This window comes from Oreochromis niloticus, linkage group LG7 (genome assembly GCF_001858045.2).
Source record: "Oreochromis niloticus isolate F11D_XX linkage group LG7, O_niloticus_UMD_NMBU, whole genome shotgun sequence".
Taxonomy (NCBI): Eukaryota; Metazoa; Chordata; class Actinopteri; order Cichliformes; family Cichlidae; genus Oreochromis; species Oreochromis niloticus.
This window is the reverse complement of record NC_031972.2, coordinates 39,179,492-39,203,425: the sequence shown is the minus strand read 5'-3', so window position 1 is coordinate 39,203,425 and position 23,934 is coordinate 39,179,492. Positions and strand designations below refer to the sequence as shown.

The window sequence follows — 23,934 nt, the reverse complement described above, 5'->3', positions numbered from 1 at the left end:
GAAACTGGGGACTTCTAGTCCATATGCAGCACAGATGTTTTTGTACACTATTCCAGCAACTTTGTTGTGTCTCTCAGTGTACACTGTCCCATCTTACATCCTCCTAGTATGTGTTTGATAGTCTGTGGGGCACCTTTGCAACGTGGGTCCTGTTAGCTGTATTACACTAATTGGTAAATTGGGTGGTTCTTAGATAGCTTTTCGACTCTAAGTGAGCACTCAATGCACTTTACACAACTTGCCTCATTCACACAAACACTTTTTTCTATGCTCTTTCTATATAATTGCTTCCATCTAACATTAACTCACATTCATGCTGTGCCCAAAGACATTTGGCATTCAGACTGGAGCAAACGGAATGGGCATTTTCCCTATGACTTAAAGACATTTTATCTGCTGTACATTGTTATGTTTTTTTTTAGACCTTGCTACTTTTTTAGTCCAGAACTTATCTGGTTTGCCCAACTTTTAAGGACATATTGCACACAGTGCCAAGATAGGCCAAGATTTCAGCTAAAAATGCTGTGGGAATCACCTTGTTGGTGCAAAAATACAATTTTATGCCTGTTAAACTACATTATCATTGAAACATTTTATAGAGCTAGTGAAAGAAATGGGAATAAATCGGGGCGATCGTGGCTCAAAAGTTTGGCGTTCGCCTTGTAATCGGAAGGTTGCCGGTTCGAGCCCTGGCTTGGACAGTCTCGGTCGTTGTGTCCTTGGGCAAGACACTTCACCCGTTGCCTACTGGTGGTGGTCAGAGGGCCCGGTGGCGCCAGTGTTCGGCAGCCTCACCTCTGTCAGTGCGCCCCAGGGTGGCTGTAATGTAGCTTGCCATCACCAGTGTGTGAATGTGTGTGTGGATGACTGGATAAGTAAAGCGCTTTGGGGTCCTTAGGGACTAGTAAAGCGCTATACAAATACAGGCCATTTAAATTGTGTGTTTCTGCAAAAGCTGCAAAAAAACTGCTTGGTAAAAAAGACGTGGAAATTGCTTCAACTTGTGGCAGATCCAATTAAAATTAATTTTTATTGATTGAACAGGTATCCTTGGTGTGTGTTCTATGTTTCCAACAGTGTAAAAAAGACATATTTCATTCTAATCTGTTAGTTAAACAACATTCAGATATTTTCTAAATCACCAAATTAATACACAGATATATAGGACATGACACCTGTGACAATTTCAGTTAGTTAAATCATTTGCAAAGTTTTTTCAGTGTTGACTGGAAGTAGACACACATTATTATGGTTCCACCCACTACTGGGACCTCTATACAAAGTAAAGAGCAGACATATGGCAATAAATTTTATCTTGAAAACTGTGGGGACGAAATCTGATGGGTTCTATCAAGTTCCAGGTATACAAGTTTACCAATTGGACGAGACAGGAGGTGAGACCTTATGTCTCAATTTACCTTCATTGCTGGAGAAATTCTTAAAGCACTAACTCAACATGGATGGAAATAGTTCCACCATATTTCATCTTGACTTTTGTACTGGGGCAAAGTGGTGACACACAGGCAGTTGTTAGACACAGATGATAGTCCAAACACATCAGCATCACACTGTAAAAATCAAAGCACTGTCTCTGAGCTTTCAGTGATCACTTCCCAGCAACTACTGACAGTTGGTCTCTGATGCGTCCAAGTCCATCCAGTATAGTGTCCAGAGACTCCCTACTCAGCTCCACAGTCACAGAGGAAACAGACTCACTGCCTGCTGATGAACATGGATCCACCATCTGAAAATAAAAAGTGCATGACATTTTTCACGAGATTAGATAAAGACTTTCAACGCAGCAATCTGCAGCATGGGTAACAAATGCTTTGTCACTCTACTTAGGTAGAATTTTCAGGTGTCTGTACTTGAGTATTTAATTTTCTGACAACTTTTTACATTTATTCCCTACATTTTAAAACAAATATCTGTACTTTCTTCTCCTTACATTTTCAAAACAGACTTGTTACTTTAGGTTCATTTATAGCGTTTATACTTGGGGGGATTAAAGTGGGCTGGAAGGAGTGCAGTTATGTTGTGGTTGTAGTACTTCAGCATCTAGCTAGCGCTACAGAAGAGGAGAACGCATGAAGGGAGTGATGTTTTTGTAAGTGGCAGGTAATTTCAAATTCAACGTTTATATCAGCTCAGCAAACATTAGCAAACACACAAACTGTTTGTGTGCAATTTGTCGCACAGTGTGTTGCTCCAGGTGCTGCATTTCACAGGGAGAGAAAAGAAGGAGAGCTAACGTCACTCAAGTGTTTGTGTACATGGTCACGTCATGTACACTTAGAAAGTCTACTGAAGCTCACACTATAAAAGTTGTGATTATTTCCTTTTGCTGAGCCACTACACAGATCTTAGGGTTCCCCCACCTGCTAAATCCTACTGTAACCCCTGACTGTACTCATTTTACTGTTTAGATGTGGAGACAAACTCACCCTGCAGGCAACAGAAAATAGTTATTTTTTTTACATTCTGTTCTACATAACAGATTAAACCTTTTATGAGAATTTAGATTGGAAAAATATTTGCACTCTCATGTACTGATATTGTTTATATTCATTTAGCACAAGGTTCAGTTACCTTTGTACAAAAATGGTTACTAGCTACTTTTTTTACTTTGAGTACATTTTAGAGCCCGTGTTTTTTCACTTTTACTTGGGTAAAAAAGCTGAATCAGTACTTCAACTTTTACTGGAGTATTTTTAACACTAGTATCTGTACTTCTACTTAAGTACAGAAAGTCTGTACTTTTGCCACCTCTGTTTACTCTGCCTCCAAACACAGCATAATGAGTCAATGCACTATGTTGTTTTTGGACGTTTGTGAATGTCGAGAATTTTATGAACATGCCCACTCTGACCATACCTTCAGTATGAAACGTGAATAGTATCACTATTTACTCAACAATTATTTATGAATGAGTGTGTTTGTTAAACTGTGTTAAAATCTCAATTATACTAAAGCTAAAACACTGGAATATCCCGTTGATTGATTGATGTAAGATACTTTATTTCAATCCTTATATAATGCCTCATATAATATAGTAGTATAGCATTTTATCTTATAACACATCCGATATATGATTATATGATATGATACATGAATATGTGCGTATGATGTGCACTTTCTTGTTATGTCCAAAATTTTTTCTTTGCACATCGTGGGAGATGGATGGCTCCTGGATCTGATGCAAGAGAGATAAATAACTGGCTGGTATCTGGGCTGATGGTGGCTGATGTGTGAATGGTATATGTCACTCAGGCCAGCTGCAGGGGTGATGCAGGGGTGATGCAGGGTCAGATCTGCAGGTCAGAGTGACCTCTTGAAAATAATGGATTTTTCAAACACTGCCTGGGTAGACCAAGAAGCAGAAATTTACAGAAGAAGTGGCCTTGGTGGACTTTTTTGATAAATAAAAGAGCCACCTGTCTTCGATTGGGTTTAATTTTGTTTTATAGCTTGATCCAAAAATAAATGAACATAATTGGGTCCACTAGAATAAAATAGAATAGCTTTTTAATGTCATTGTACATGTACAACGAAGTTATGGGTGCTCTGCATCAACAAAAGTGCTTGGAAGTAGTGCAAAGGAAAAGGTCTGACTAGAGTTCGTGTGTGAGCGGCCTGAGTGACGAGGGTTACTCGGACCATGGCTCAGATAGCTAAGTGGCTGGGCAGGGATGGGTGGGGGGGAAGAAGTTGTTTGTGAGTCTGGAGGTGTGGGACCGGATTGACCTGAGTCTGACCGTCTGGTGAGGAATTCTTTGATCCAGCAGCAGGTGGCAGGGAGGATCAGGGGTTCAATCGATCTGCTTTCAGGGCTTTTGTAGCTGATAATGCTTTAGCTCATATTTATGGAAAAAACATATTCTGAAGCAGGTGATCTCACACTGACCTTGAGTTGAACCAGGCAGGTTGGCACCGACATCCGACTGACTGAGTCTGAGCTGGTCACCATGTCAACTCTCCAATCCAAGTCCTTCAGTTGAGGGAGAGAGACTGGGTCCATCCATACACACACACACACACACACACACACACACACACACACGACTCAATGATTTCAGAGGACATTACATTTAGATAAAATAATTTCCTACAGACAGTCATTTAACACAGGCTTCCATGCAAGCACGGTTGAAACGGCAAGATGAACTCCCAGTCAAACCCTCTTGCAGTATAATGGTAAAAACTGCCAAATATATGGACAGATGTTGACATCATCCCCATTGTTTTCCACATATATTGGTGGTCCAGCCAAATTGCTTTTACAAAGCAATATAAATCACATCCTTACAATGAACAAGGCAAAAACATGTCTGATTTTTGTCAGCTTTGCTGTTACAGGCAGAGGTACAATATATGTCTCATACAAGTGTCATCTTTTACCATCATGGTATGGTATGGTTTATAGAAGGAGAGACATACATTACATGCATTCAAACGCACATAAACACACACACATGTGCATAGCTATAAACGACGAGTATAGAGTCTACTCACTCTGATTACTGAGGGCTTCTGTCCTCCATGTTGCACTGCAAAACAGCAGAGACATCATACATAATTACAGCTTATGGTTTCATCATCAGCAAATAGTAAGATAGGGAAAACAGTAAGAAAGAGAACATTTCTCATCCTAATCAACATTTTTATTTAGGTTTCTGAAGGGAATAACAAAAACAGTTTACTATTGATTTAAAACAAATGAATAGCGTGCAGCATTCAAGGTTTTTCTGGGACTGACCTGTTCTCTAACAGAATCTTGGTGATCAGGTTTTTCAGACTGGAATGGAAGGACTCGGGGAAGATAGCGAGGATCTGCTCTGGAGAGCTGAGGTTGTAGAAAAGGACGTAATGGGAGAGTGCATGGAGGGACTGGACCAGCTAAAGGACAGAAAATAACTCAGATTCACATTGGAAATACATGTTTTACAACTATTTAAAATCCTCAATCAAAGCCAGCAATAATTAACTATTTTGATGCTCACTGAACTTTAAGTAAGAATGTCAAAATTTTAATGATTCCGTGTTCTCCAACATGAGGATCAAGAAAATTAACCCAGTTAGGAAATGTCAAAAACTGTAGTTCCTCTACTGGACACCCAAAGCCAGCTCCACAAGTGAACCACCTGCCAAAGACTCCAAGACCCCAAAATACCTTACTTTACAGCACACAAAGCATGTTTAAAGCGTGGTGCAAACTCCCCCATTTGGTCTCTATAGAAAGGCTTCCCCTAACACACACAGGTCAAAAGTTTTAGAACACCCCAATTTTTCCAGTTGTGGCTCAGGGATCCTCTCACTCTGTACAAGTCACCGACCCTGGATCCAGCAAAACGGCCCCAGACCGTCACACTTCCTCCTCCATGTTTGACAGTTGATGTCACACACTGTGGAACCATCCTTTTGCCCACTCGACAGCGTACAAAGATCCTGCTTATGAACCGAAGATTTCAAATTTTGATTCATCAGTCCATAATACCTTCTTCCAGTCTTCAGTAGTCCAATGATGGTGTTTCATGTCCCAGGCAAGCCTCTTTTTCTTATTCTGACATCTTAGCAATGGCTTTCTTGCTGCAACTCGTCCTGTCAACCTGCAGCTTGAAGTCTTCCTTTTACAGTTGAAACTAAGACTTGCTTACTACAACTTCTATTAAGCTGTGCTTGAAGCTGTTGTCCTGTGAGCCGCCTATCACACAAGCTGTTAACTCTCAGAAACTTGTCCTCTGGTTAGGTTGTGGCTTTGAGTCTGCCAGACCTCTTCCTGTCAGAGTTTGCCCCAGTTTCTGAGTGCCTTTTGATGCTGAAGGAAACTGTAATCACTGACACTTTGACTTTCTTTGCAGTTTCTCTATAGGAAAGACCAACATTTTTAAGTGTTATGATGGTCTGTTTCTCTTCCATTGTTAATTGCCTTTTTCTCGCAATTTTTGTAGCAACACACTACTTTCTGCAGTACAATACTGTTTAACTGATGCTCATGAGGGTATGCTACCACAGTGTGTTCCAACACTGGTTTTTTGCAGACAGAGGGGGTTGTAAGAAAACCAGAAAAGTTGGAACACCTGTAGGAATTAGTAGCACCAGCTTTCAAGGCTTGATCAGCCTCCATTGGTGCAGAACTGCTTTAAATTGTTAACCCATATTGTGTTCCCTGAAAAAGGCCTTTTTGTATAATTCTGAAATGTACAATATTTTCAGTTTTGGTTAACCTTACCTTTTGTTTTAACCTCTTCCTGGTCACCATTTACCTTTGTAACATTTCAAGCTACTCACTGGACTTGAACGACTTGAATTGCAATAAATAACTGGAAAAGTTGGGGTGTTTCAAAACCTTTGACCAGTATTGTGTATTGGGACAAGTTATTTTTTGAGTACTGATTAAGCTTCACTAAGCATAGTGGTGACACATGGCATTATAGCCAACTGGTGTTTGCAACTGATGTCACTAAACTGGAACTTAATAGGAATATCTGGCAAACAATATGTCCTGCACGTGGGCCAAACTGAAGTTCTGGCTTCAGTTTTGGTTACATTTTTGATGTCATAAGTGCTGGCATGTGCCATGCTTTTGTGTTGTTTTGGCTTGTCATGCATTTTTGTTACCTGGCATATTAGATGTGTGAGCATACAATTGTATTGGTCTTCTGCCTCAGTTTAACAATATCAGTGCAGACTCTCAGATTCCTAAATTAAATATGGAAAAGATGAGATTTTCTTGTTTAAAAAAATCGAAATAAGAAACAGTTATTGCTTTGCCTTCAGTATCGACTTATTAGTTTCGATATGGAGGGTTTTTTTTATTTTGTTTGTTTTTTAGTGTTGACACATATCATAATAGTGAGTGCACGTGTCTCTACACGTAGAACAGTCATTTTAAGTTGCGAATTGGTAGGAAAAAAATTATATAAATCCATTTTAACCCAAGTCCTCAAATTAAAATTCAATGACTGACATTACGGGAACTTGCTTTATATCCCCCAAAACACAGTCAAGTGCTTGCAGCATGGGTTAGTAAACTACTGTATGTCCACACACACTGCAAGGACCAACACACACTCATGTTTTTGTGTTACCTGTGCAGCCTGGGCTTCCGAAATGCCGAGTGTTGCTGCAGTGCTCTCAGTTAGCCGTCGACTCAGACCTCTTTGACTCTGCACACAAACCTCTCTCACTGCGTCTTTAGAAGGAGCCTCCAGAGAAAAAACAATCCAGTCTCAGTGACTTAAAACTAACGTGAAGAATATCTAACAGTTTCTCAGATGTGCACACGTACTGCACAAGTACGTGAAGGCCTAAGATGTCCTCTAATCTGCTCTAATGTGGTTCAATTTACTGTCACTGGAGGTTTTTAAGGTCAGTTCCACTTCACTGAAGTTTTAATATAAAATTCCATCATTTAGATAAAAATCGTGTGTTTATGTCCACAGAATGAGAAATACAAAGGAGCTAGCAGACTAACAGACTTTCTGAAAGCTGACTGTTTTACAAAATATTAATATTCGACATAAATACCTTCAGAAGAAGCTGTAAGTTGGTGAAATCTTCGTTGCATACAGTGGCAGCCATGTTGACATGTGACTGTGACAAGTCACGTGAGAGAAGAATGCCGCATGGGAAATGAAGTACAAACAAAATGATATCGGCAGCATCTATCTACCGGCGTAAATCTTTATTAAATGAAACAAACTATAATTTTATTTTTAAAAAATCAAAATATGAATTTGTGTAATTCATAACAGACAATATTACCAAATGTTTATGCCCTGAAATCCTGAATCCCTGAAAAGTTCAGGTGAAATTGTCAGAAAAATGAAGACACGAACTACTCATTTCTCTTCCCAGATTTTCTCTGTTATTACAAATTACAAACACAACATAAATGTGCAAATGTTCCCTTGTTCAACTGTGTTTCTTTGTTTGAATGTCTATCCTTTTGTTGTATGCCGATGTTCAACATACATTGGATCATTCAGATCGATTTATCCATAGCACAAACCGACAGCTATACCTGTTAGACAGCCATTAGCTGTGAGACCAGCAGTCACCCTAACCGTATATCACTAAATAGAAAACTTTGCTTACGTAAAAAGAAAGATAATTTACTTACCGTTTGTCGTCTGTGAACTGACGGCTCCTATTGACATAGTGTTCCTACTCAGTTGTATATAGTATTTGTATTTCTATTTTATTCTATTGTATATATTATTCTATTCTATTTTATTCTATTGTATATAGTATTTTATTCTATTTTATTGTATTTTATTGCATTCCAGTGTTTTCTAATTTCTGCTACATAACTTTGCACTTTTGCTGTAACAAAACAAATTTCCCACCTGTGGGACTAATAAAGGCCATCTTATCTTATCTTATCTTAGTGGAATTATTCTAAAATGCGCATGCGCGCACACGCGACTCAACGCAATGTATGCTGCTGATTCGTATGCTGCGATAACGGATCACTGGCATTAGATATTAAACATACTCAGTATTAAACGATATAAACCAAATAAACATTGAAGCTCTTACATTCTATGGTCTCAATCACAGAGTATAATTCAACCAATTAGAAATCAACTGCAGTTATCTCACTTAACAGCAAAAATCTCTCTTTCACACTAGAGGGTTTTCAGACCGGCGAATATTCAATATGTCAATCATGCAAAAGCTTAGAATACTAAATAAACTATAAAACTGATAAAATGAACCGCATCTTAAACCCTTAATCATTCCTTTTCTAGGATTAACCCTTTTAACATCGGTTTTAGCACAGTATCAACAAAAATATCAACTTCCAACACGTGTTCCAAATATTCAGGGGCCCAGTATTGAAAATAAATTTCCACAATCATAATATTGGTACATTGCAAAGCTTTAATAATTGTTGTATCATAACACAGTTCATAACATGTTGTTCATAACTCCTGCCTTTTTGCTGGCAGCACACTACACAAAAATAAGCAACCACATCCATAAAAGGCCTTATGCATTTAGCTTACAGAGGTAGTTTTTGTGTGATTTCACAGTGTGCTAACCTGAAATACACATATGACACTATCATACGAACGAAGACACACATCACTCATTTCTCTTCCCAGATTTTCTGAGGTGAGGGCAAAGCCTGTGTGCAACACCTCAGCATGCACTGGGTCTGCTTAGTTGGTGCCACTGTTCATGTTCACTGTTCAGGTAGCATAACACCCCCCATGCTTTTTACAGACTCGCATCTGTCAAATGTGTTCATGAGGAACCTGTTCTCTGTGGACATTACAGCGTGCCAGTAGTTGTCATGCAAGTTGTGGTATTCTATGGCAAATGCTAATTGGGCTCCGTGGCTCCAGGCAGTTAGAGAGTAGGAAAGTAAGAAGTAGCTCCTTGAAGACTATTTCAGCTCTTTTATGCAACGCTAACAAAACCTTTTTGTTATATCATTGTAATAACAAAAAATTAGTCGATAGGAGTTTTAGTTCAGTCTAATTTTTAATTCTAAATGTACTCAGCTTGAATCAGTTAAATAGAACATGAACAGAAAAATAAAAAAAATCTTAATTTTCTGTTGCCTACATTGTAGAGGGTGATGTGAGGGAAACGAGTAGGGAAGACTTTAAAAGTGGGACTCAGCATGTGGGGGAACCCAAAAATCGGTTGTAGCGACTCAGTGTGGGGAAAATAATCACAACTCACAATAATTTCTACTGAGCAGTCCAGTAGATTTTCTTATTGTACAAGCTGTGATCAGCTGACCTGTGCTGCTGCTGGTTTGAGGTTTACTGCACTTTGTGGATTTAAACAACTGAATTCAACCAGATGTAAGCAGATCTTTCATGAGTCGTACTGGATGATTTCCATCCTCTACACTGACAGTACACTGTTCATGCTGTCTTTATATTAGACACTATAAAGTTGGTATGAATGTGGAATTCAGTGAATGAATCTAAGCATCATCAGCTTAACTTTGGATTCCTCTCTGCTACCCTTTCTGTACCTAACTGTGACCATGAACCCACAGCCACTGTGCAATAGTCACACACTTTAAATCCATCACAGTACAGCAAACTCACCTGTTCATCCTGCACTAGCCTACAGAGGATTTTCATGCATTCTTTAAATAATGCAGTTAGTCTGCCTTTGGTAGCATATTTCACAACTTTCCAACTCTGTGACTAATAAAGTCTACCTTATCTCTTGAAATTGTTTTATACTATCACACATGAAACTAAATCATACTTTGTGACATTTTATTTGAAAATAACACCCACCTGTCAGACTAAACCTTTTTTTGCCATTTAGTTGTCATCTACAAATGAAATTGAGACATTGGTCAATGAGACTAGTCCCTGAATAAAGATGAACTATACAAAAAGGGGCAGAATTGCCTATTTTTGTTAAGGTAACTAATAGCTCTTGACATCTGCAGTAAACTGCTGCAGGTGTTCTATCAGTCTATGGTGGCAAGTGTGCCGTTCTATGCTGCAGTCTGCTGGGTAGGCAGCATTAGATACAAGGATGCAAAGAGATTAGACAAACTAGTGAAGAAAGCTGGCGCTGAAGCCAGACTGGACATGCTGGGGGAGGTGGTGGAGAGATGCACACTGAAGATGTGGAAAAACATTTGAAGCCATTGCAAATAACTCTTATCACCCACTGTACAATGTTTTCATGGAAGAAAAAAACATCAGTAATAGAAGACTCCTCTCTGTCTGTTGTACAACAGAGCGATACAAAAAAAACCCATTTGCTCCCACAGCGATTAGGCTTTTTAATTTCATACAAATAGCAGATCAGCTATGTCAGACACAAAGGTCCCCTTGGGATCAATAAAGGTATTATTTTATTATCATAATAATGTCACATGTTACATCAACTGGTGTAAGCTACATTTTCTCTTACCTAGGGAACACCTGCATCCTGGTGCCAGGCGTTCCCTATGCAGGCAAGTTGGCAAAGGCAGTGTAAATGTTTTGGGCAGTGTTCTTGTGCCGGTGCGTGGCTCGCGGTGCCGTGCAGGGAAGGCGGACACACCTGCACGGCATCTGCAATCATGCCCCGCCGACTTAAATATTGTACTGGGTCCTGTGTTTGTTGTTGTTGGTGGTATGTTGAGCTGTGAGTGGAGAACTGAGCTGTGGTTTATACAGCAACCGTGGTGAAATAATAATAAAGAGATGCTGCGAAGCATGTTCATGCCATCGGGTCTGCCATGGTCATTCACAGTTCTGTTGGGCAACTTTGGGTCCTGCCATCCACAAAGATGTTACTTTGACCTAAGCACTGTTGCAGACCATGTACCACTTCATGAAAACAGTATTCCCTGATTAAGTAATGTTTCTGATTTTTGCCATTTTTTCAACTGTATCCATCATTATCTGTTGACGTGGTGGCACATCATAGAACAAGTTAACCTGTATTCACCTCTGTAGAACATAACATGACATGTCAGATGGTATATAGGCTATCAGTATTTCTTTGTTTGTATTGTTAGGTCAGGTTCATTATTTGGATATCGCAAGACAACACACTTTGCTTCATACATAACCTTAACCAACAATACACAATCAAACTTTGTTTTTCTCTTCAGCTTTGGCCTTGTGGTCTTGTGATTGTTCCCACCATCTTTACTGCTTTCATTAACGTAGTAAGTTTATCAAACAAACTGTCAAAGAAACACTTGAGCTCTCCTCATCTTCTCTTCTATTATTTTCTGTTTCGCCTGTAGACGCATATTTCTCTTTTGTATATGGAAACATCCTTCAAGATGACACACCGAACATTTCTGACTAACAGACAGCAGGGCAGAACAGTGAGGAGAAAAGCTGGTGCACAACACAAGATTGTCTGTTGTAGAGACGTGCATGTTGGAGGTTGTTGTTTAGCTTACGGTCGGAGGGGTCGCTGCAGGGACAGAACGTTTCTGTTTTCAACTTCCGCCCGAGGGTTCAAGCTTCCACCGGAAGTGTGCTTGTTCTCTTTTACCAGGGCCGATCCAACATGGTGGGTGTTTTTTATATGACTACTTACACTATCTATTCTAATCCTGCCGTTTAAATGTTTTGTATTCCGTTTTAACCTTACCAATAAGCAGCAGATCAATAATCTTTCCTTGTGGCCGCTGTATTGACGTTAGATGATACAAACGCGACTTTTTATCGGCGCTGCTGCTGACGGAGCGACCGGCTGAATGAGCCGCGGTGCTTGTTCGGGTTTTTATCGGTTAATATCGACAGGACTGACAGAACAACCTAGGCGGTATTTGTTTGTTCACGAACCGTTAAAATGGTTAAAATGCCGAAAAGTATAGCTCACCTTAACTTAATGGCCAACTCAGGTGTTAGCTTGTGTGTCGTTGAGGAAGCTAATGCTGCTCTGGAGGCTGCAGTCTAGTTGGGAGCTTTGCTTCAGTCGCACAGTGCTTCGGTCAAGTGATTTCAGACTACTGAAGATGTTATGTGGTGCGACAAAACTTGACCACATTAATCCAAAAACAACGTCTGACACACAAGTTTAAGGGTAAACTTTATTTCAAGGAAGTTGGAGCCATTCAGAGGCAAAAATGTATAATATTAAACATTAACAAGATAAAACTAACAAACAAAATTAGCACAGGCTCACATAAGGGTGTAAGAAACAAATATAAATGGTGCTATCAATAATAATAATTCACAAATCTTCTCCAATTCAATACTATGGGATGTTGGTGCGTTTACCTTGGCTTCTTCATCCTGTTTGTAAAATTAGTTCTTTATGTCTTTGGTGTATTGGTCCAGCAATTCATTTAGCTGCCTGTTCATTTAGTGTAATCTTCCAGTCAGATGGACTCCGACTCTACCATTTTGGGCTGCAGCTGATGCCTTTAGTCCTTGTTCTGCTGTGCAGGAGACCCACTGTGATCAGGAGGACCGCTCCAGCCAGAACCTGCAGCAGGAGGAAAACTGCTTAATGTGCTTCTACACTGAGCTCACTGACGTTGCAGAGCAGAACAAGGACTAGCATTGCCTGGTACAGTCCAAGATGATGGAGCTGGAGGTTGTGTGCAAAATCAGCCATATAACATCAAGGACAGCCACAGCTTTGACCTGGTCAGCCTGCAGGTAGGAAGCTGCCTGCAGATTGGCCAGGCCTAAAATAGGATTTAGATCCCACTTATAGTGGCAGACTGATGTTTTTCAAAGAAATGGTGCCAGAATGACTGTTCCGATAGTTTACCCAAATGCTAGGAGTGACGAGTAAACACTTGTTCTCTTCATGCAGGGACGAGTCAGGACCAAGACGGTGAAAAAGGCTGCCAGGGTCATCATCGAAAAATACTACACCCGGCTGGGAAATGACTTCCACACCAACAAGAGGGTGTGCGAAGAGATAGCCATCATCCCCAGCAAGAAGCTCCGCAACAAGATCGCTGGGTGAGTTGTCTATTGGAAAGTGGAGCCCACAATCACAAATTTGTCTTGCTTATCTGCCACCCTGTATCGAAAGGTGATCATGGCGTCTATGTTGCCTGGTCATTAAAAATTACAGGAAGATAAACCTTTGAGCCTTTCCCGTGTTTGAAGGACTATCAATTCCTATCAGACCCTGGTGCTCTAAGACACGCAAACAATTCCTGGGATGGTAGACATTAATAAAATGAATACGTTTTTCTGTTAAGTAGGCAGATGTGGATTGAAGGTCTGTGGTGTGGAATCGGAGTTCTCCGCAGAGTTAGCCTTTATTTCATAATTTTTTAAAGTCACTTTTGTACCAAAACACACTCAAAACCATCAGTGTTTTTATATTAGAGGTGGGTTAAAAAGCCTCAAAATTATAGTGGTATTTCATGAAAATATGTCATCGGAGACTGGTGATGTTTGTATGCTCACCACGTGCAAAAAACCCCCCCAGAAACGTCACAGCTGCTGGTGTGGGCCGCCGTTTTTGTGTCGTACACCACCCTCAGTTCTCAATTTTTGTAGCCTGCCGTGTTGCACCGTGGCTGCAAGACACCAGGGTATGATCGTGTCTGTTTTTACCGCCATTTTAATAGTATTCTCTACAGAAGCGTAGAGATTCACAGATATACAAGGGAGATTTTGCACAGTTTGAAAACCTGAGGATGTGAGAGGGAAGAAAAAAACAACACTAGGCAGTGTCTTTGCTTCTGGTTTTGATTTCTTCTCTTTCTATGTCAGTGCTTATATGTATTGTCTGAGTGATGAGACCTATCATTCAGGAGAATACTGCTGTGGCTTCCTGCACCCTAACGACAGGCATAAATAGAAGTGACTGTGTAATGATGTTGCAGCAGTGAAGCAACCAGTATGGAGGGTATACTGGTGCCTTGGCACCTGGCTCTTGGTCTCAGACAAGCCCAGGCTTGTCTCGATGCTGCATGCATTTGAGAATCTTAACATATGGTGTTGCTATAGTAACAATGTCCCTACATGACATTTCTATAATATGTAAAAATTTATATGGTATTATCATAGGCAAGTGCATGTGATGACAACTTTGTGTGCGTTGCGCCACTTGTAGGTATGTAACACATCTGATGAAGAGGATTCAGAGGGGTCCAGTCAGAGGAATCTCCATCAAACTGCAGGAGGAAGAGAGAGAGAGGAGGGACAACTATGTACCAGAGGTCAGTGAATGCATCACTGTGTTGGTTATACCAGACGGGTAAAAGCAGTGAATCTGCTCTTGTAAAACTTGTTGATTCTGGCGGCATGCTACCAGAACCACTGGGACCAGTAGTATGATAGTTCCTGTCGTATCTTTTTCTAATTTTGCCATAGATGTGTTTGTAAATGTTGTGGTGAGAGGTGCTGAACGATCTGCTGATTGTTGACTGAAGTTTGAGCCTGATGCTCAAGTGGTCATGTAACTAAACGTACATGGTACTGCAGGGCGAGTCTATTGTAATCATACAATATTACAGCAATGCACAACTAGATAAAAAGTGAAGAATGAATGGCTAAATTGCTGCATCAGTTATTTTCATTTTACATATAGATAAAAATTGTATAGTCCATCAACACATAGTTGCACGGCTGTCAGCAGAGTACACAGATCACTGTTTATTTTTATTTGTGAATGTATGGATTTATTTGCTGCAATATAGAGCTGAATAGCATCAAGAGTGCATCAGCAGGTCATTGATACTGAGGTCTGGTAGCTTATGTGATTGATTAAATGGGTCAGCCACAGTCAAATAGCCAAATCTGTGCATTAGCCTAAAACACCAGTCTGTTTTTAAGAGTGTTTTTGAAACAATTTTTGTTATTGTGAAATGTGGGGTTAAATTGTGCTAAGTCTTCACAATTAAACTCCAAATACACAGCTTTGAAGGGAACCACTGAATTTTTTTTAAATATTGCTGTAGTGTTACAGTATTGTTGTTATAATTGCCAACTGCTCCAGTTTACCTTAGTAAACTTCTTTTCTTTTGGCAAATTTGGCACATTTCTTTATTTTCCTAAACAAATGTTAAGAAATAAAGCAAAAGATTGGATATTATTTTGGGTAAAGGAGTGGAACGAGTACATGTTAATAAGTCAAAGTTTTCTGAAGATCAATTTATTTGCACTTTTAAACTCATGGATTTCTAAATTTGACATTTAATTGTGTAAAACATCAAAATGTTTCACATATATAAATATTAATGTGTTGCATGTCAACTGTATGATGGATCTCAATTACTGTTCCAGGCACTGCAACATGCTGCACAAAACTCATCCCACAAGCCTGTAGGGCTACAGTTGCACCAGGGATAACAGTGGTTGGAGACTACGGCACAACCATAATTATTGTGACCTAATAAGATGGAATCAGTTTTGGATTGTGCAAATCAAATTGGCACTTAAATGCAGTCTGTTTGCAACAATCACTCTAGAGTAATACAATTATTCTAATTTCTAAACAAACATTTTCAAGACATAAAGACATATGTAACGAGTCCTGTCGAGGGCAGTAAAAGAAAGACGCTTGAAAGTTGCTCTGTGTGAGCACTGCATACCGTTTCTTTTATCTAATATAATACAGAGTAAGAGACTAAGACCATAAACTCGACAGGATAGAGGTCAAGACAAGGAGGATTGTATAGAATCTGGAGTCTCTTTGCAGCAACAGCTTATGCCATCTGGTGGCTTTCAGATAGAATGCAGGTTGGCGATATTTCCACATTGGCTTAATTTTCCCTATCTGGAATCTACATCCATGTTTTATACCGTCCCTATCCGTTTGTGTTTAAAGCTTTTGATACTCTAATTTCCTTTTTACCCATTTAACATTTGATTAGGATTAGAAAGTATCTTCACTCCATCTGGCTTTTGGGTTTTGATTTGTTTCATCTATAGGAGAAATAGTTGAGCTTAATAGTAATAGAGCAGAGTAATAGAAAATAAAATAAAAAAGTCTGCAGTGTAGTGTGCCGATATTTCAGTATGCGTGCATCTACGTTGCAAATTTGAATAAAACTGTAGTTTTGTACCACTGGCTTCATACATTTTGTTACTGGCTACAAGGCAGAACTATTTACTTGTGAGTGTTTGCTTCAACCAGTTTTTCCACAGGTGATCTCAGAAGTGCAAACATCAGGAGCTGGAACAGTCGAGTGGTTGTCCAGCCATGATGTAGCTTTTGGACACATCAAACCAGATTATGCCTGTTATGTGTATTTTTTGTGTCCTGGTAGTCTGCCTGAACCGAACACCTTTCTTTCTACCACTTATTTTTTCTTTCTACCAGTCGCCACCAGTTGTGTGATTATGGTGTGTCTGTTGGCAGGTCATTCACAATGCAGAAAAAAACAACACATACAAATTTTCTTGAGTTTTGAAGGACTTTGTGTTCTTTTTGAACCCGGTGCACTCGTACAAATTCTTTTAAACACAACAGATGGATATAAGTAAACAAAATAATATGGTGTTACTTTGTAACTGTGGAAATAACTGAGGTGTGAGATGGTGGTTAATGTGATTCCTGTGTGTTTATCTGTCCAGGTGTCTGCTTTGGACCAGGAGCTGATTGAAGTTGATCCCGACACCAAGGAGATGCTGAAACTGCTGGTAAGTCTTTCTGTAAGAGGACAGAACAAGTGCAGTTTTTGAGGTACTTACTTTCCTCTTACTCTGCTGGGGCTTAGCGGGTAATGTATTAACTAATTAAAATCAAGGTTCTGTTATACAGTAAACAAATCGTCTCCCAAATTGAATCCTCTGTGTTCCGTGTTATGCTATTTTTTTTTAACCTTTTAAACACAAAAACAAACTACTGAAAAATTATGTGATCAGACAAATCTTAGAATTAGAGGGCTGTTCCAACTACAAATGAAAGTAAAAAGATGTAAAAGCAACAGACTCACAAAGGTAATGACAGAAATAAGAAGCTGATTTGTTAGATGTTTAATGGTGGAGTGACTTAGATCAGACACAGGCATCTAAGCTTGTTAATGATAACAGAGCAATTGGTCTTGAGTCGGGAAATAAAAAAAATATTTGGAGTTAATGGAGTTGGAGTGTTGAATCTTATCCAGCCAGTGGAGCTCTTTAGAAAAAGTTTGTGTAGTTCTAGAGAGAAGTTGTAGGAAGGCACATCTCATCAAGCAACATCAAGGGAGGTCACGAATCGCCTTCAGAGGAACCAGAGGGTTTGAAACTTCAGAAAACTTTGATCCATTTTAGTGTTTCATTAAAACTGGCAGTTGTTGTGTAACCACTGATCCTGTCAAAGTGGAGGTTGCTGTTCAGGCCTTTTTAAACCAGAAGACTTTATTTAAAGCACAGAAGCATTTAAATGGCTGAAATCAGTTTGTTGGAACATGTCCCTGTGTTCAGCTTTTAAGTGGCATAATTTCCAGGTAAAGGATTTTACTAGAATCAACCTGAGCTTGTAATGGCCCGATTTCAGCAGCAAGAAGGGAGCTTTTAAAAACAGCCACTCAAACCAGAGAGTCAAGATAAAGTGCAGCATGCCCTTAAAACTTGTTTTAAAATGTCGTAGACAGGAAAAAAATGAGATACTCATTTTGGACAACACGTGTTTTTCTTTTTTCTTTTTTCTTTTTTTTTTTTTACACACATAGCACAAGTATGCTATATGTGCTATTGTCTGTTGTCTACTCTGTTATGTACACAAGGAGCAAAGCAATAGCCCAAATCCAATCCGATCTTCTTGGGAGTGAACACCCCAGCAAATTCAGCCCAATGTCAGACAATGCAGTGTTCAGAGAAACTGAAAAACCAAACAAATCCCTGCACCTTAGATTCCACGGGCCTCAGATAGCAGTTTAAATGTTAAAAATGACAACAGTACAATTAAAAATACTGAACAAGTACAGTTTGTTTTGAAGGGTTGCCCAGGACAAATGCTCTGTTCTGTCTGTAAACACTATCAACCTTCCAGGGACAGCAGATGAAAATTAGTCTCTCTGGCTAAATCTGGCATATTTACATGATGAATTTAAGTGTTCATGTTAAATAATTTTAACAATAAGTTTTCCACTGTTATGAAGTAAAAATAGTATTACTACTTAAAATGTACATGGGAACCGTGTTGGGCCTGTTGTTTGAAGAGAAATAATTACACGATGCTGAAATAAATCGGTGAATATATAACTGAGATAAAGGTAGTGATTTATCTTTTCGATCATTTATCAAAAAATGCCTTTACATGGCTTTGATAAACCACAGCACTTCTAAAACTACGCCCCATGAACAGAGGACACCAGTGATATGAGCTGCAGCCACAGGACCTGGACGTCTTGTTGGAAACAGGACAGGGGCAAATCTCCAACAGAGATGCAGTGAAAGATGGGAACTATGGCCTAGTCAGAGTTCAAACCTCAACCTGATTGAAAGAATTTGGGAGCACATTAAGATAGTTGTGTGGAGATGAATGCTCACAAACCTCAATGAACTGGAGCAATGTTGTAATGAAGAGTGACCCAAAATGCTCCTAAAGGTGTTAATACAAGCTACGGGAATCATGGGGGGTGTACTTCACACACTTTCACACACTGATTTTGGCAGTTTTTGTCAAGTGTGTTGTTGTTCATGTGATGTATTTAGATCCCCCACCCATTTTTTTTAACATCACTATATTAAAACCTTCATATCACTTACTTATTTCAGGACAGCATTTAAAAAAACCCCATGAATGTTTATGCTGGTGCAGCCACACATGCCTGATAATAAGTGAATATAAATGTACTCACCAATGCTGAAGTACAAACCAGTCGGGTAGTCATACTACACAGCAGGCCAAAATATTTGAAGGACCATTCCATTAAGAAGACGCACACAGCTAGCAGTGTAACTTTGCTCTTGCTTTTGCATTTCCCTTGAGCCTGTATCGAAAGGTGATCATGGCGCCTTTGTTGCCAGGTCATTTATTAACTACAGGCATATAAACATGTGAGCCTTCCCTGTGTTTGCAGGACTGTCTGTTCCTGTCAGACCCTGGTGCTCTCAGACATTGAGTATTGAGTTGATATTGAGTTGCTTGCATTCACCTCCTTTCAGATCAGTTCGTAAACCAGTGTCTTGTTTATGTCCCTCAGGACTTTGGCAGCCTGTCCAACCTGCAGGTCACCCAACCTACTGTCGGCATGAACTTCAAGCAGCCCCGAGGAGTCTAAGCTCTGTACAGTATCTTCCCAATAAAATCCATTTGGGACAAAGAGCTCTGCTGTAGGACTGTTGATTTGTGGACATCCGTTTTGCGTGTTTTCTCTCTCCAAACTTGAGGTGTTAAGCTATCCTTTTCTCATAAGTGTAGGACCAGTTGGGTGAAACTAAATAAACCCCATCAATTATTGGCTGAAAATGCAATTATGTTTGTAAATTTGATGCTTTTAAACTCAGTCATGCCAGTAATTATGTGGAGGAACAGAAGAGGCCACACAAGGCTCCTTAATATTAGGAACATGTGTTTTCCCACCGTGCTTGTCCTTTGATTTCATTATTGTTTTGACACACAATTTAAAGTCATTTTTAATAAACAGCCCATTCTACATTTACTAACAAATAATGGTTCTGATTGATCAAGTCCTGCTTCCTTTCAAATTGTGGTGGACTGCCTTTTTTTTTTTTTTTTTTAACTTCATCGAATCTGTTATATTTGTGTTACATAATTTGATGTAGCCTTTTTAAGTCATGATAACTTTGCGTTTGTCCTGATAGTATTAAAGGTAAGTTTATAAACTTGTAATTTCACAGTGACTGATTTTGGAAAAGGGTTGCTGTGCTGCCACAGGCTTATGCTCTGTGTGTGGGTGTGGGTCTGTCTGACAATCACAAACAGAGTAAAGTCTACTGGCAGCAGAGCAGCTGATTTTACAAAAAAATAGTAGGAAAAACGTAAAAACAATACAGGCTGAAAACAGCTGCTTCAGACAAATAGGTAATGAAAATTTTACATGGATGCGTGTCTTCTAAGTCTGGGTTATGGACACCATCATGGTGACGTGGCCACATCCGCATCACTGTTAGGAGACTGGGAAAATGAATAACTGTCAAAGGGCCTGTAGAAAAGCAAGTCAAACGTTTGTATCACAAATACACAGTGAAAAAATATCCAAAGATTTTTCTACTTCGTTTGTGCTACTACCTACTTTTTATCATTAAGTTTAACATTAATAGTTTGAAATTACATTACCTCAACACTTTTTGTCAAGAGTCTGGCTTTTATCATCAGAGGAAATATGACTTCTCACAGATCCCAAAAGGCTACATTTATGCTACATATCTGTGTTAATACAAGAACTGCAAGCTTGAACAGGGTTCCTGTCTTTTGCCCGATTAGTCAGGATTTTATAAGAATGGTGCACATCTTGCAATGTATCTAAACTTATGAGAAGGTCTGTGTAATTTATAAAAAAAAGAAAAAAAAAACCCTCTACAAAGTTTTTAAAAGCAAGATAAAACACCTTTAATGCAGCACAAAAATGTTTTCACATAAAAATTCACAAAGGATTCATTCCATTCTAAAGGTTAAATCTACAATTTAAAATAGACTCTTGTGACATGATCTAATTTGCTCATAAGCACTTAAGGAGAAAGAAGTTGCAGAAAGCTCCTCGGGGACAGTCGCACATCTTCCCAATCCGAGATCCTTTCCTGATGGCACAGTATTCCCCAAGATCACACTGTGAACACAAAATAACTTTTTAATATCAAACTCTGGACTTCATGGAATGAAAATTCACAAAGTATCACTAAGAAGTTCACACAACCATTCTGCTAATTTATACTTTATTGCAGTCCAAAAAAAGTCATAACTGCTGTCAGAAAAAAATGAAAGGCACAGCAAGGACTGACGATCTCTGATGCCGAGAAAAGCACTTTTCCAGAGGGAATCATAACTTTAATCATTAAAACAGTAAAATGCTGCTTCAGCCTTGGTGCAATTTTGTTGTTTTTGATTTTTTCATTACATTTTTGCATTTTTCTTATACCTTTATATTTGAGCACTTTTACATTGAGGTTTAGAATTTTATACATTTTTGGAGAAATTGTAAATGTTTTAAACATTTTTTTGTCACAAGTGTTAAATCAGAGTATAGTAGTGTCAGTGACTCACAGAGGGGACCTGTCCATACTTCTTCTCCCAGGGATTAATCCTCTTGGTTTGCAGTCTCTCCAGCACTTCATGCAGCGCGCCAAGCTGAGAAAAACAAAAATACAAGAGACGTGAAGCTGATCCGTGCTCAAAATTAAGCCTGGAAACATAAGAGTACACTTTGATGCTCCAGTCACTGTCATCCAGCCATGCTGTCATTTTCTGTCCAACAGCATTGCTCCATCTATGACAGAAGCATTAAACATCAATTTGCCAATAATAAAACTAACAGTAAGCAATTGTATTAACTGAATTTAGGCAAAAAGAAGACAGGAATTAAAAAAAAAAGTCTCCAGCTTAACACACACTTTGTCACCTCTCTGTTTAGAGCATATTTCAAACAAAAGTATTTTAATTGAGGAAAATGAGCACATAAATTGGATGAGTCATCTGCTGTCAGTATTTCTTGCAAAAAATATTCCACATATTTGTCATTATTGACTTATCTTATGGCTCATGTTTTTTTTTATAATTGTACTGCCTTAGTTAGAAGCAGTACAATTATAGGAACTAAAGGATATTCAGTGGACTAAATAGGCAGCCAGATCTATAGGATTACATTTTTCTGTTTGATATGACATCAGGCTTGAAATGCAGTAACAGCTTTTTAATAATCTGCTAAATTCATATAGTTTATGAAATAAATTGGGAGACTTGTATTACTCACTGGATTTATATAAAGCTTTTCTAGTCTTGCTGAGCACTCAAAGCATGTTATACTAAAAGCCAAAAACCCCATACATTCATACAGAGATTTACACTTTTCTATACACTTAAGCACTTTGTCTATCTCACATCAATTGCCAATTTCAAATAGCCAATTAATCTAACATGCACATCTTTGTACTTTGGAGAAAGCTGAAGCGCAAACTCAACACAGAAGAGATGAACCAGATTTGAACCAATTTAAATCACCATCCTGCGCTGTGTCACTGAAGAACATGGAACCTGACAGCTTTTATAAGTTTGGTGCCAATATAAATAGATTAACTGAAGATGTTTAGGGTTAATTTTTATTATTGACTAATCTGATGTTCATTTATTGTTTGATTAATTGAATGAAAAAACAAAACCCTCATACATTTATACTTTTCATGCTGAAAATGTCCTCTTAAATCTGAGCACTCAAATCAGTCAAACACAAAAATAAGCAAATCTTCACAATGCAACCAAAAATGTTATACATCAGTTAACAAATACACTACAGAATGATTGCTTTTATTTTGATACTGCAGGTTCAGTTCTGCATAAGATGTTTGTCCAACATAAATTTGGACAAGGTATATATGTTAAATACTTAAACAGAAGATATTTCAGATAATATCCAAAGAAATATAACTTTTATTAAAGCAAAGCGTATGAACCCCCTTTTCATCACAAAATAATTTAATGTGTGTGTGTGTGTATTAAAATATTAGATATTGTAAATATTCCACACTCGGATTTACCAGTCTGTTGGAGTTGTGGTAGTCCTGCACTTCTCTCTCGTCCCTCTCGGCTTCCGTCTTCCCCGCTGGACACAGCGCAGATAGTAGCACCGCGCACAACACAGCTCGTGCCCACATTTTAAAAACACAGCAAAGAAAGCGCAGTGTTGAATTTTCCAACAGTCGCAATTGCCTCTTACTTCCTCCAGGCGTTTCTCACGCACTCTCTGCATGTTCGGCACAGCGCGGGATCTTTAGAAAAACAGCTCCGCCCCTTCCAGGTATGACGCGGAGCATCTCCCAATGGGCTAAAATGTAGCAAAGACCCTGACTGGTTCACTCCTGTTGCTTTCAGCAAAGCTTTTATCAGAAGAATATTAACTGAAGTATCTAGTATTTATAAGAACTTCTAAACATCACTGCTAAAGACTAAAGCCTTTCCTTATTTTTGTTGTTGTTGTTGTCGTTACAGCTTAACAGCTATGTCAATATTGCATATTAGGTATTACATAAGTATTTGCAAACAAATTTGAATATTAGATAAAGATAACCCAAGCACATACAAAATGCTTTTAAATAGTAATGTCATTTATTAAAGGAAACCAGCTTTCTAAACCCACCTGGTCCTGTGTGAAAATTTCGCTCGTTTTGCTATCATGAATTGCTTTCAGGATGCTGGACTGAGGGTGGAGGTCTCTGTTCAATGTGAGTAGTGTTTGTGTCTTGACATCAGTGGTATCTGTCTACTCCTGTAACCAGTTTATCACTCCGGCTGGGTATCAGATGACAGGTAGGGCGTATGCATTGATGACTTGGATCATATTCCTACTGTTCAGCTGACCACTCAGCACTTCTTTTAGATATTTGGACGTGGCTAACCTTCATGAATTTTTATCATGTTTCC

The 23,934-nt window shown here is 39.0% G+C and overlaps 3 protein-coding genes and 2 non-coding genes across 6 annotated transcripts; 3 read left to right on the top strand and 2 right to left on the bottom strand.

Annotated features, from left to right (window-relative positions):
* Positions 1–1,011: 1,011 nt before the first annotated feature.
* commd9 (COMM domain containing 9) lies at positions 1,012–8,163 on the bottom strand. Its single transcript, XM_005454258.2, has 7 exons — positions 8,123–8,163; positions 7,528–7,593; positions 7,089–7,205; positions 4,757–4,896; positions 4,513–4,547; positions 3,905–4,008; positions 1,012–1,744 (listed from the first exon to the last, which is right to left on the bottom strand). Exons 2-7 carry the CDS (start codon positions 7,579–7,581, stop codon positions 1,607–1,609), a joined length of 588 nt encoding a protein of 195 aa, XP_005454315.1. The 5' UTR covers positions 7,582–7,593; positions 8,123–8,163; the 3' UTR covers positions 1,012–1,606.
* Positions 8,164–11,850: 3,687 nt separating this feature from the next.
* LOC100691912 (40S ribosomal protein S17) lies at positions 11,851–19,832 on the top strand. 2 transcript variants are annotated; one of them, XM_003449186.4, is made up of 5 exons: positions 11,851–12,003; positions 13,261–13,412; positions 14,521–14,626; positions 16,986–17,051; positions 19,544–19,832. In XM_003449186.4, the coding sequence occupies exons 1-5, from the start codon at positions 12,001–12,003 to the stop codon at positions 19,619–19,621; spliced, it is 405 nt and encodes a 134-aa protein (XP_003449234.1). In that variant the 5' UTR covers positions 11,851–12,000; the 3' UTR covers positions 19,622–19,832. The 2 variants fall into 2 exon arrangements, with proteins under 2 accessions (XP_003449234.1, XP_005454314.2); XM_005454257.2 differs by lacking the exon at positions 11,851–12,003 and adding an exon at positions 13,006–13,035.
* On the top strand, positions 13,472–13,600 carry LOC112847603 (small nucleolar RNA SNORA71). Its single transcript, XR_003221241.1, has one exon. It is a non-coding gene; the product is annotated as a small nucleolar RNA SNORA71 (small nucleolar RNA).
* On the top strand, positions 19,329–19,458 carry LOC112847604 (small nucleolar RNA SNORA71). Its single transcript, XR_003221242.1, has one exon. It is a non-coding gene; the product is annotated as a small nucleolar RNA SNORA71 (small nucleolar RNA).
* On the bottom strand, positions 19,710–23,290 carry LOC100692180 (cocaine- and amphetamine-regulated transcript protein). Its single transcript, XM_003449187.5, has 3 exons — positions 23,052–23,290; positions 21,565–21,648; positions 19,710–21,130 (listed from the first exon to the last, which is right to left on the bottom strand). The coding sequence occupies exons 1-3, from the start codon at positions 23,166–23,168 to the stop codon at positions 21,023–21,025; spliced, it is 309 nt and encodes a 102-aa protein (XP_003449235.1). The 5' UTR covers positions 23,169–23,290; the 3' UTR covers positions 19,710–21,022.
* Between the last annotated feature and the right edge of the window lie 644 nt (positions 23,291–23,934).